This window comes from Procambarus clarkii, chromosome 46, assembly GCF_040958095.1.
Source record: "Procambarus clarkii isolate CNS0578487 chromosome 46, FALCON_Pclarkii_2.0, whole genome shotgun sequence".
Lineage (NCBI taxonomy): Eukaryota > Metazoa > Arthropoda > Malacostraca > Decapoda > Cambaridae > Procambarus > Procambarus clarkii.
The window spans coordinates 26,850,514-26,862,596 of record NC_091195.1 but is presented as its reverse complement, the minus strand read 5'-3'; the positions used below and the strand labels follow the sequence as shown (position 1 = coordinate 26,862,596).

Genomic DNA, 12,083 nt, shown 5'->3' with positions numbered 1-12,083 from the left:
GAAGACCATTGAGGGCAACCAGAAAAAGAGTAGTGCTCAGAACACTACCCTGGGGCACACCTTCGTATTGCTGAAAAGAGGGAGAGAGAGCGGTACCAAGGCGCACCCGAAAGGAACGACGAGAGAGGAAGCTGCGGAGAAAGAGAGGGAGATGACCACGAAGGCCAAAAGAATGAAGTTGAGATAGGATATGATAACGCCAAGTGGTGTCGTAAGCCTTTTCTAGGTCAAAAAGGACGGCAACAACGGAGGTCTTCGCAGCAAAAGCAGTACGAATATAGACCTCCAAGTTCACCAGGACATCTGTCGTGCTGCGGCACTTGCGGAAACCAAATTGAGAAGGGGAGAGGAGGTGATGGTGTTCCAGGAACCACATCAGACGAACGTTAACCATACGTTCAAAGAGTTTGCAGACACAACTGGTGAGAGCAATAGGGCGAAAGTCCTTAGGGGAAGTACCCAGAGACCCCGGTTTGCGAACAGGGAGGACAACGGCATCGAGCCAGTCCTCAGGGACTGACGACGACTCCCAGATCCGATTATACAGACTCAGTAAATACTGAGACGTGCTCGGAGGGAGATGGCGAAGCATCTCATAATGAATACCATCGGAGCCGGCCGCCGTAGAACCGCAGAGGGCCAGGGCAGAACGAAGTTCAGAGAGAGAGAAGGGATCATTATAGGGAAGCTGAAGATGAGTGCAGAAATCTAAAGGACGAGACTCAAGGACAGGTTTACGAAGAAGGAAAGATTGGGGAAGATGAAGACCAGAGCTAACAGAAGAAAAGTGGGAACCCAGTTCGGAAGCGACCTGCAACGGGTCCGCCACAAGAGTATCATGGAGGTGAAGGACCGGGGAAACATCGGGAACGAACTTACCCGCTATCTTGCGGATACGCTTCCAGATCTGGGCCAGAGGGGTTTCGGACGTAATTGTTGAGACATAAGATGCCCAACATTCACGTTTAGCCGTACGGATGGCCCGTAGGGCCACCGCACTCGCTTTCCGAAAGAAAAGAAAAGAATCGGTCGTCTGCCTACGGCGGTGCCTCTTCCAGGCTGCACGCTTACAGCGGACAGCCCGAGCACAGTCCGCATTCCACCAGGGAACGCACTTCCGTGGACCCCGAGAGGAAGAGCGAGGAATAGAGCGGAGGGCAGCGTTGAAGACAGTGTCATGAAAAAGGAGGAGAGCGCGAGAGAGGGGCAGAAGGGAGAGGTCAGAGAGAGTAGCACTGAGGGAAAATAGGGTCCAGTCCGCCTTAGCAAACTGCCACCTAGGGAAAGAGAGGGAAGGGCGAAAAGGGCGACAACGACGAGAAGAGAAAGGACAAAAACAGAGAACAAGGAAGAAACAAAGGCGAAAGAGCAACAGAGCACGTTAAAGAATATCAGGGTCGGGATCAGGGTCAGCAAAGTCAGGGTTAGGGGGCATGGGTAAACTGAGCAAAGACGGAGGGAAGGAAACGGGAGAACAGATCAGAGGTGGGCGGGCAGGGTCCGGAGGAGGAGGAGGAGGAAGAGGAGGAGACAACGGAGAGGAGCAGTCAAGGACAGCAGCAGGAAGAGGGGGAGTAGAAAGAGGGGAGCGCACCCCAGCAAGAGCAGCAACCGAAAGGGAAGCAGGGGCCAAAGAAACCTCCATAGCAGGAACAGGGGGCGCAAGCACTGAAACGGGAGGGGAAGGAGCAACAGAGCCAGGAGGAGGAGCTGAGGAAGAAAGTGAAGCCTTCTTACCCGCCGGGGAAGAGGAAGGAGAGGAGCCAGGCTTACGCTTCTGACTTAAAGAGACCGGTGTCCCAGCAACTACGTACCGGGCAACGGATTCCAGTGTCTCAACAGGAGAAGCCGAACGAGAGCACACACGACGGCCGGTAGGAGAGCGATGGACATCCGCCCGCACCGACAGGCGGTGGGGAGAGCCGATAGATGGAGGAAGAGGATGGGAAGGAGGATCGGAGGGGGACGAGGAAGAAGACACAGAAGACACGACAGACCGGGTAGAAGGAAGGGGAACCCCAGACAGAGGACCAGGAGGAGGATCCTTCGGGAGAGAACCCAAAGGGACAGAGGAGGGGGCAGTGGGCGCATCAGGGTCCAAGGCCCGGAAACGGTTGTGAGTCTGAGGAAGGCGGGAAGGACGAGGAGAGGAAGAGCGCAACACGCGAGCATAAGAGATATTAGCATAAGGGGGGAGCCGGCGAACCTGGCGCCTCGCCTCAGGAAAAGATAAACGCTCCCGGTGCTTCAAGTTGAGGACGGCTGCCTCAAGCTTGTAATGGACACACGCACGGGAGAAGGTAGGATGGGCCTCACCGCAGTTGAGGCAACGAGCCTGGGGAGAAGCGCACTCCGACTTAGAGTGACCTTCGCCACCACACAAAGGACAGAGAGACACAGTCCCGGAGCAGCGGAGGGCACCATGCCCAAACCTCCAGCACTTGTTGCAGAGCCGAGGAGAAGGAATGTACTCCTGGACAGAGCACCTGGCACCAGCAAGAATGACAGAGGGTGGAAGGGTCCTACCATCAAAGGTAATCTTCACAACCCGGAGGGGTTGACGGCGACTACCACGAGGGGGACGAGTAAACGTGTCCACCTGGAGAATAGAATGGCCCTGGGCAGCGAGGATATGTCGAATATCGTCGTGGCAGTCGCGCAGGTCCCGAACACCGGTCGCAACATGGGGCGGGAGCAAAATAGTGCCAACACTGGCATTCAACTGAGCGTTCTTCGAGACCCGAACGGGGGTCTCGCCAAGGCAGGATAAGGCAGCCAAGCGGGAAGCAGCATCCTGAGAAGGAGCAGCAACGACACGTGTACCGAGACGAGTGGGGTTGAAAGTAATGGAGGCATCCACGGAATCAATGAGATTTCAATGGAGGGAGAAATCGTCAGGAGGCGCAGAATCAAGAGGGAGGAGATCAAAATATTTGGCCCACGAAGCGGGACCAAACAAGGCTTGATAGGTAGCAGAACTGGAAGGAATCGAGCGAGGGCGGCCGTGACGAGGACGGCGGTGAGAACCCCCTGAGAGAGAGGGGTTAAAAGGCGCAGTAGTTACAACTAGAGAAGGAGCCGCGCCAGGGGACGAGGTAGTCACCACTGGGGGCTTCGGGCTCGACCCAACCACAGAGGAGGGAGGGGAGCCAGAGGAAGGAGTCAGAGAGGCCAAAGGAGGAGCAAGGTCGGGGCCCAATGCAGCTGAGGCTACAGAGCCCGGTCTTCCAATACGGACCGACTCGGGGGCTTGGTCGCCCACCCCACGAGCCTGAGAAGGTAAACCAGAAGAAGCCGAAACAGGGGTTATCATCTTGACGAAAAGAAGAATTCACTCACGAATGTGCCCCCACACCCACCATGGAGCCACAATTAGAGGCAGGACACCCAACAAGAAGCTATCGCCGATCTTGTCGGGGCCTCCTAGGGGTGCGTCGTGAGTATACGCCCCACAAACGCCACCTTAAGAAACCGACAGTCCGTCGAGATCGGGTTCAGTGACGAAGTGGGGATTGACAATAAAAGGTTCCCCTCGCTCTCGACGTCGGGTACTGCAGTTCTACGGGTGCAAGAGTATGCCTCCTCAAGCACCCGGGCGTCAAAATAGAAGAAGTCCAAGGGAAGAACCAGAACGAGCAAAAGGTCGGCAGGAAACGGCAAGCAGATAGGAGAAGAGGGGGGAGAAAAACGAAACAGAAGGAAAAGGAAAAGATGCCCAGCAGAATTGGAGAGGACGGCAGCAGGAGCACAAGGCTAGAAAAGGGCAGAGGACTGTCCCAAGGAGCATCACACTCCGGCAGCCGCCCACTAAGCCCCCACACGGCGACAACGAGCTGAGCGGGGAGGGGGTACCTAGCAGTAAAATAGGTACCTGGGTGTTAGTCAGCTGTCACGGGCTGCCTCCTGGGGGTGGAGGCCTGGTCGAGGACCGGGCCGCGGGGGGACTAAAAAAAAAAAAGCCCCGAAATCATCTCAAGATAACCTCAAGATCATCTTGAACATTGTGAAATTACAAGTTGTCCTCATGGAGTTGAATGGCCACGATTAACACCACCAGATTTTGGGAAGTCCTAATTATCCATTCAGCCTTTAATGTTTGAGCTCTTTCATTATATATGTACTGTAATGGTTATGTTGCAAGCCCAATAACACCCAAGGGTGAGCTGATTATAAATTGTAATTTAATTTATAATTCCATACAGTTTATAATTCCTTCATATGACAAGTTGGATCACACAAGTGGACCACACAACAAGTGAAGCATATGAACCAAACAGCAGCCAGTGGGGTCCCCATAAGTGAACGACTGTGTTTCCATGATTTTCGTTCACTGATTTGTGGCACATGTCTCTTTGTAAATAAATATAAAGGCTGAAGCGTGATTAGCTAACTACATGTGGTGAAATCTCCTTATAGACATTTTCTGTGATGAAACAAGATGAGTGAGGGTGGACACATAAGGGAATACTGTACTGTAAACCTCACTTTACAGTAAGGTTTCACTCACATTCGTCTGTGTCGTCATAGTTCAGTGACCCATGACTTTGAAAGTTTCTGATTAATTCATCATTTCTAAAACCAGTGTTTTAATAGCTCTTTATTATCCTAACTAAACTAAATAAAACCCAAAATATACTGTAATATGATAGACATCTGTTATTTTAAAAATTATTTATGTTATTAGCACAACTACTCCAGCGCGAGTTGACAGGTCTGATCTTTGTACACACAGCACCATGCGTGTTTCGTTCGATTTCGTCGCCACAGTTCAGTGACCTACAACCTCGAAACAATAAAATTATTAAATCAGTTCTAAAATAAGTTTTTATAGCCCTTATTATCCTAATAATGTTACTAAACTAAATATATATAACCCAAAAATATATAATTTGATGTAAATCCAATATTTGAGAGAAATTTATGCTACTGGATCTGGCTTAAACACCAGCCTACTGTAGGGTGTATAGACCTAGTCTGCGTTCATACAGTAGGCACCCAGTGCCGTTAGCTTTGTGAGTGATGTGTTTGTCCGCCGGTGGAAGAATACTAGTGGAATTTAATTCACTGAAGCAAAATCGAAGAGCAGATACTGGATTAGTGTACACAATGCAAAATGCATTATATACAGCTCTGTACTAATAATAAGCAAGCAAACTGAAGTCAAATTGAGCTTAAATCTAAAGTAGTGTATCTCATTGTTTTCAGCACCAAAAGTAGTTGAATCGGTGATTTTTGTAAATACAGCAAATACACCTTCAGAAATAAATCCAATTTCACCAGTTTCCCTACAAAAGTGTTAAATACACAAGCAAGCAATTTACAAAAACTTAAAGGTCATGCAAAAAGCCATTCGTGTAAATTGTTTAAGACATACTGTAAAACATTCTCAGGACCCAACGGCACAACACCAAAACCAAGATGGAGCTAGTCCTCGTTCAACTTTTTCCCTCCTCTTGTACCACAAAGAAATGTGAAATTCAGTGTTACAAGAAAGTATGACTGTTCACAATCATTATCAAATGAAACAAATTTATTCAAGCCCAAAAACAAAGGACCTTATTGCTAATTAGCGTGACAAATGTAACATTCAACTTAAAAATAATGTTGAAGAAACCGTCCCTGCTGAGGATTCTATGATATAGTATATAGTACTCGCCCATCTCAACAGGACGATTGAGCGTTACATTCAAACCACCACCACCACCGAGACACCCACGATGGGAGAGCAGTTTTCTCGTGACTTACTGCGCCACCCAGGCATTGGTGTTCGTATTGAAGGACCGAATGAGATGGCCAAATTGGGTAGACCCTTCCCAGAGGAGGATATTGACGTTTCTACAGCCATCCCACAGCATATCTCCAGCCGAGTTTCGGCCATTGAAAGCCAGTCCTGGGGCCGGTAAGACTGTTTTAGAGTGCAACTGAGAGCATAATGTAAACAAAATTTAGAAATAAAAAATAAACTAGATATGGTTTGATTGCTTGAAGGTGGTGCCCTCATCTCCTATGCTGGCATACTTCCTAAAATGTTGTGCGTGATAAGTGTTTTTTTAAGAAAGGACAATAATCATAGTAAATAATGAACCAAACTGCATTACTGTACGTAAATTTCAATTAATAACAATATTATCATTGAGAAAATCCGTAGGAGCCGTGATGAAAATTCGAACCTATGCAATGGGTATTCCCACACACATACCTGGTTGAGGTATGTGTGGGGGAATACCCATTGCCCACATGCCCTCTGAATATTATCATCAACATCATATCTTACAATACAAAAAAATAAATAAAACCAAGTGTTGAATGTAATGAAATGCCTCTATCTGGAAGAGCCCAAGTGGGTCCCTGAAACTTTCATGGTGAGATTGACCAAAAGGTCTCATTAGTCCTAGTAGTTTTGTCTGGTCTAACAAGGACCCGTGCCAGAACCTGGCCCCCCACTTACAGAGGCACAGGAGGGGGGGGGGGTGCAGGTGGGGGGGGGGGGGGGGAGTGACAATTCACCACCCTACTGGGAATGCATCCAAAAAATTCACAGGGGAAGCCACAAAACAGCTAAATGCCTGCAAACAATTTTCACAGAACAAGAGATTCACTCAAACTAGCTCAAAACTCATTAATACCAGCTGCCACCCCTGGCTCACAGCTGGTTCCTACAACCAGCCACCACCACCACCAGGCATGCCACCCCTGGCTCACATCTGGCTCCTACAACCAGCCACCACCACCACCACCAGGCATGCCACCCCTGGCTCACATCTGGCTCCTACAACCAGCCACCACCACCACCACCAGGCATGCCACCCCTGGCTCACATCTGGCTCCTACAACCAGCCACCACCACCACCACCACCACCAGGCATGCCACCCCTGGCTCACATCTGGCTCCTACAACCAGCCACCACCACCACCACCAGGCATGCCACTCCTGGCTCACATCTGGCTCCTACAACCAGCCATCACCACCACCACCACCACCAGGCATGCCACCCCTGGCTCACATCTGGCTCCTACAACCAGCCACCACCACCACCACCAGGCATGCCACTCCTGGCTCACATCTGGCTCCTACAACCAGCCACCACCACCACCACCAGGCATGCCACTCCTGGCTCACATCTGGCTCCTACAACCAGCCATCACCACCACCACCACCACCAGGCATGCCATCCCTGGCTCACAGCTGGCTCCTCTAACCAGCCGCCACCCCTGGCTCACAGCTGGCTCCTCTAATCAGCCATTTCTGTAGCTGATGAACAGCCCACTGATGAACCAACATCCTGGAGGAAGGGATGGGAATCAGAGAGCCACCTGGGCCCTACTAGAAAGAAGTTTCATTACATTTAACACTGGGTTTCTGCAAGAGCTACCCAGTGGCTCCGTGAAGCTAACCAACCACAGAAAACAAAGAGTGATTTACCAAGGAGGATGAGAGGCAGCAGGCACTAGGACAAAGAACAAAACCCATGCCAGGAGACATGGCTCAATGACTGACTGAGACTAGGAACATTGGCTAAATACCAGAATGGGAAGGATGAGGCAACAAAGATTTTGTCTAGGTGGAGCTCACAACACCTCCAACTGTGCGTTCCTAAACTTCATCGTTGCCAACTCCAGGGCAAATGCCTAACCTGAGCAAACTTAGCTTGCCAAGCAGCAACTGCTTGAAAAGCTGTCAAACTCAAACTCAAAATTGAATCAGTAAGGGCAGACACACAGTGAGAGTGCACCTTAAAGGATTTAGGATCGTAGGTGTTACCAACCCAGTAGGCAGCATGGCAAAGGTAGAAAGAATGATCATTAGGTAGCAAAGGCAAACACCCTTCAAGCTCTCACTTGGTGAGTGTGGGCTTGACGGGGCCGATCCACAGCGAACCACACCAGAGACCCATAAAGGGATTACCAAGGCTTGAAGGCAGCTAGCCATGCAGAAACCTGACTGTTCACTGGAAGAACAGTCACCAAATTCAGCCAAAACCACCATGATATGAATGGTGACTGCAGCATGCAAACCCCAGTGTGCTCCAGCACAACCAAAAGAACACACCAAGCCAAGGGCCAAAGTCGAAGATCAAAGTCCAGGACGAGTCGAGTATAGCCCAGGATGAGGCTCTCCACCCCAGTGGCCTGGCCTCTCAGAAGCAAGCTCCCAGACACACAAGAGAAGTTAACACTGACTCTACAAGAGCAGCATTAAAAGGCACTCAAGGAATAAAATCCTGAGTGCATGCAGCCTGAAATACAACACAAGCCAAGCCCAGACAACAAGCAGGACAGAAAACATGCATGCCAGGTTAACAGTAAAGTAACACAACAAGAAAATGGATCCTGCAGGACAAACAAAGTCCAAGAATGGCCAGCACTTAGTCAACTTAGCCAGTTGAGCCAGGTCGGACTTAGGGCGTAGAAGCACTCCCGAAACCCTCTTTGCAGGTTTGTCTCGCTGCTTCAAGCCCCTCAACTTGAAGCAGCGGGGCTTGCCCATGACAGAGGACCTAAGCACTAACGGCAACAGTAGCTACCATAACACCTGCAGCAGAACTAGCTGGTTAGGGAAGCCTGCTGCAGACTAGGGCAGGGCCACCTGGTGGTGGCGAGTGTTAACGATGGCTTCTGAGCTAATCTGAGCGAGTCCCTTGTTCTGTGTTAATTGCTTGAGGATGGATTCATTCGACTCTTTCGATGCTTCATTTTCTGTGAACATTCTAGTTGTCTATAAAAGTTTCGCTGACTTTCTGGATACGCTCCTGGTGGGATGGTGAAGTGTCACTCACTCCCCGAGCCTCTATGAGGGGCAGGTCCCAGATTTTGACACGTTCCCTGTAGGCCAAAAAGAACTTCCGCAACTGATGTGACTTTTTATTACGGAGCAACATCAGTAAGATAGCTTCATGGAGCCACCAGGGGCTCCCCCAGAAAATAATACTATACAATGCTTAAAATTACACCATAAACTAGATTTATAGAAACCAAAATCTAAAATTTAAAAAGTTGCAACCGAGAAAGGCATCCCCGGACTGCCATACCTTGGCACAAGGATGAGGTTTTGTAAGGAATACAGTATTGTACAGTACTGTAGTGTGTGTGAAAATGATTGAACGATACTATAATGAGTACAAGTACAGTAGACTAATGAATGTGAGGATAATGAGTACATGGTGTATGGGTATGAGGATAGTGAGTACAGTGTGTATGAATATGAAGATAATGAGTATAGGGTGTATGAGTTGGAGGATAATGAGTAGAAGAAGAATAATGAGTACAGGGTGTATAATGAATCTGAGGCTAATAAGAACAAGGTGTGTAAAGAGTATTTGTAGTTGTTCCCAAGCCTACTTCTCAGGGTTTGTCTGGTGATAACTGGATCAGTTATCACCAGACTGCTCTGTTGCTCAGAGCAGTCCGCAGGCCGACACATCCATTACACAACCTGGTTGATCCGGCACTTCCTGCTAGACCCAACCAGGGGCCAGATTCACGAAGCAGTTACGCAAGCACTTACGAACCTGTACATCGTTTCTCAATCTTTGGCGGCTTTGTTTACAATTATTAAATAGTTAATGAGCTCCAAAGCACCTGGAGGCTGTTTATAACAATAACAGTTGATTGGCAAGTTTTTATTTTTGTAAACTGTTGAATAAATGTAACCAAAGCCGCCAAAGATCGAGGAAAGATGTACACGTTCGTAAGTACTCGTGTAACTGCTTCGTGAATCTGGCCCTGGGTTGTAACGAGAACTTGTCCAAGTGTGTCTTGCAGACCTCCCCTCGTGTTCTAGTATTATTTCTTATACGTGGTGGGAGGAGGTTGAAGAGTCACCATAGACTTCTGATATTCATATAGTGTTCAGTGAGCGGCACCTCCATTTCTCACTGCGCATTTTACATTTTCCCGCCATATCTTTCGCTTGAGTAAATTTCTATTTTGGTGTGCACATTTGAAACCTGGCCTTCCCATATCACACATGAAAATATTATGAGATGCTTTTTTCATCTCCTTTTCAGAGAGTATATATACTGTATTTTGAGTCCTTTGAGATGGTTCCAATAACTTAGGTACTTTACCATGTCTACACATGCTGTAAGTATCTTTGAATTCCTTCGATTTCAGAAATCATTCTTGCTTTGAAGGAGAGAGTGAATACCGAACTGTATTCAGAACGTGAAAATATAAATGGTTGGAAAAGTAGGAGCAGTGTGGTGCAAATCCTTGTATTTGAAGGTTCTCATAATCCACCCTCTATCAGTTTCCTGGCTGTTGATATATTAGCTCTGTTATGCTCACTATGTTAAGTCGTCTGACATAATCTTCTCCAGATCCCTAACGTGTGGTTACCCTTCCACAAAGAGATCTGATTGTGTCTTGTATCTAATATTTTATTAAGCTTCAGCATATTTACCTTATCTATGTACAATATCAACCATTTATCACTATTCAAAATGTTATTTTCTGTTAACCAGTGGAAGACCTTATCGATATCAAGTTGCAGTTCTTAAGCATCTATTGAGGTAATTTTCGTACTCATTCTGGCATCGTCAGCAAAGAATGACATCCCCCCACACCGGACACCCCCCCCCCAGCTGTACCCTCCCAGCCACATTTGGAGAGTATTAATACAGAAGGTTTCCTTGCTACCAGCTGGTGGATCAGGAGGCAGACTGCCCGAGATTAAACTCTGCTGTTTACTGACTGTGAAAGCCTGATTGACTGTAAATTCCTGACTGACTGTAAATGCCTAACTGGTTGTACCACAACTGTAAATGCTTGACTACCTTTGGTTATACAGTAACTGCCTGTGACTGGTCTCGAGTGTGAATGCTTGACTACCTTTGGTTATAACTGCCTGTGACTGGTCTCGAGTGTGAATGCTTGACTACCTTTGGTTATAACTGCCTGTGACTGGTCTCGAGTGTGAATGCTTGAAAACCTTTGGTTATAACTGCCTGTGACTGGTCTCGAGTGTGAATGCTTGACTACCTTTGGTTATAACTGCCTGTGACTGGTCTCGAGTGTAAATGCTTGACTACCTTTGGTTATAACTGCCTGTGACTGGTCTCGAGTGTGAATGCTTGACTACCTTTGGTTATAACTGCCTGTGACTGGTCTCGAGTGTGAATGCTTGACTACCTTTGGTTATAACTGCCTGTGACTGGTCTCGAGTGTGAATGCTTGACTACCTTTGGTTATAACTGCCTGTGACTGGTCTCGAGTGTGAATGCTTGACTACCTTTGGTTATAACTGCCTGTGACTGGTCTCGAGTGTGAATGCTTGACTAACTTGTGACTAAGTGACTGGTTCTGACTGGCTGCCACATAACAGAGGCATTGAAATGTTTGAAAAGAAAATATGGAACCAGTGATGCAGATACAAGTGTTTAAGGTGAGCAGAGGATGTTCCTTCTAAACAACACCCCCCCTCCTCCTCACCCTCCCCATACATCAACACCGCTCCTCCCTCCTTCTCACCCTCCCCATACACCAACACTGCTCCTCCCTCCCTTCTCACCCTCCCCATACACCAACACTGCTCCTCCCTCCCTTCTCACCCTCCCCATACACCAACACCGCTCCGCCCTCCCTCCTCACTGTCTCCCATACACCAACACCGCTCCTCCCTCCTTCCTCACCCTCCCCATGCACCAACACCGCTCCTTCCTCCCTTCTCACCCTCCCCATACACCAACACCGCTCCTCCCTCCCTTCTCACCCTCCCCCTACACCAACACCGCTCCTCCCTCCTTCCTCAACCTCCCCATACACCAACACCACTCCTCACTCCTTCCTCACCCTCCCCATACACCAACACCACTTCTCCCTCCCTTCTCACCCTCCCCATACACCAACACCGCTCCTCCCTCCCTTCTCACCCTCCCCATACACCAACACCGCTCCTCCCTCCCTTCTCACCCTCCCCATACACCAACACCGCTCCTCCCTCCTTCCTCACCCTCCCCATACACCAACACCACTTCTCCCTCCCTTCTCACCCTCCCCATACACCAACACCGCTCCTCCCTCCCTTCTCACCCTCCCCATACACCAACACCGCTCCTCCCTCCCTTCTCACCCTCCCCATACAC

General features: G+C 48.8%; 1 protein-coding gene across 3 annotated transcripts in view; it reads right to left on the bottom strand.

Annotated features, from left to right (window-relative positions):
• The window catches only part of nes (lysophosphatidylcholine acyltransferase 3 protein nessy), a 176,810-nt gene that overhangs the window by 64,289 nt on the left and 100,438 nt on the right, over positions 1-12,083 (bottom strand). The window contains exon 8 of one of the 3 annotated variants that reach the window (XM_045762570.2): positions 5,746-5,890. The exons of the other annotated variants lie outside the window; for them this stretch is intronic. Within the exon in view, the coding sequence (XP_045618526.2) occupies positions 5,746-5,890 (145 nt within the window). The remainder of the gene's footprint in view (positions 1-5,745; positions 5,891-12,083) is intronic. 3 annotated transcript variants of the gene reach the window in all.